The following is a 328-nucleotide window of genomic DNA, read 5'->3' on the forward strand; positions in this document are numbered from 1 at the left end:
CCAGGGGCTGAGCCTGCACGACCCAGAGGGTTCCCCCACCTGGGCTGGGGGTGCAGAGCATCCCAGGCAGCGGGAGCATCCCGGGTGGCGGGAGGTCTGGTTCCCTGGGGTGCTACAGGGAGGTGGCAGCCCTGCTCACCCCCGTGCAGGGGCCTGATCCTGACCGCTGATACTCCCACAGTGGGGGGCAACCAGAATCTGCGAGCGTACTGGCCCCACTACCTGAGCCAGGCCCATGTGCTGGTGTTCGTGGTGGACTCGGTGGACAGGTCGCGCCTGCTGACTGCGCGCCAGGAGCTGCACGCGCTGCTGGCCGCAGAGCCCCGGC

General features: G+C 69.8%; 1 protein-coding gene across 1 annotated transcript in view; it reads left to right on the top strand.

Moving 5' to 3' along the window:
- Positions 1 to 181: 181 nt before the first annotated feature.
- Positions 182 to 328, top strand: part of LOC104075698 (ADP-ribosylation factor-like protein 10) — a gene marked incomplete at its 5' end in the record, with an annotated part of 1,184 nt that continues 1,037 nt past the window's right edge. Inside the window, one exon of the mRNA XM_009576281.1 lies at positions 182 to 328. Coding sequence (XP_009574576.1) covers positions 182 to 328 — 147 coding nt within the window.

This window comes from Fulmarus glacialis, unplaced genomic scaffold (genome assembly GCF_000690835.1).
Source record: "Fulmarus glacialis isolate BGI_N327 unplaced genomic scaffold, ASM69083v1 scaffold29194, whole genome shotgun sequence".
NCBI classification, from domain to species: domain Eukaryota; kingdom Metazoa; phylum Chordata; class Aves; order Procellariiformes; family Procellariidae; genus Fulmarus; species Fulmarus glacialis.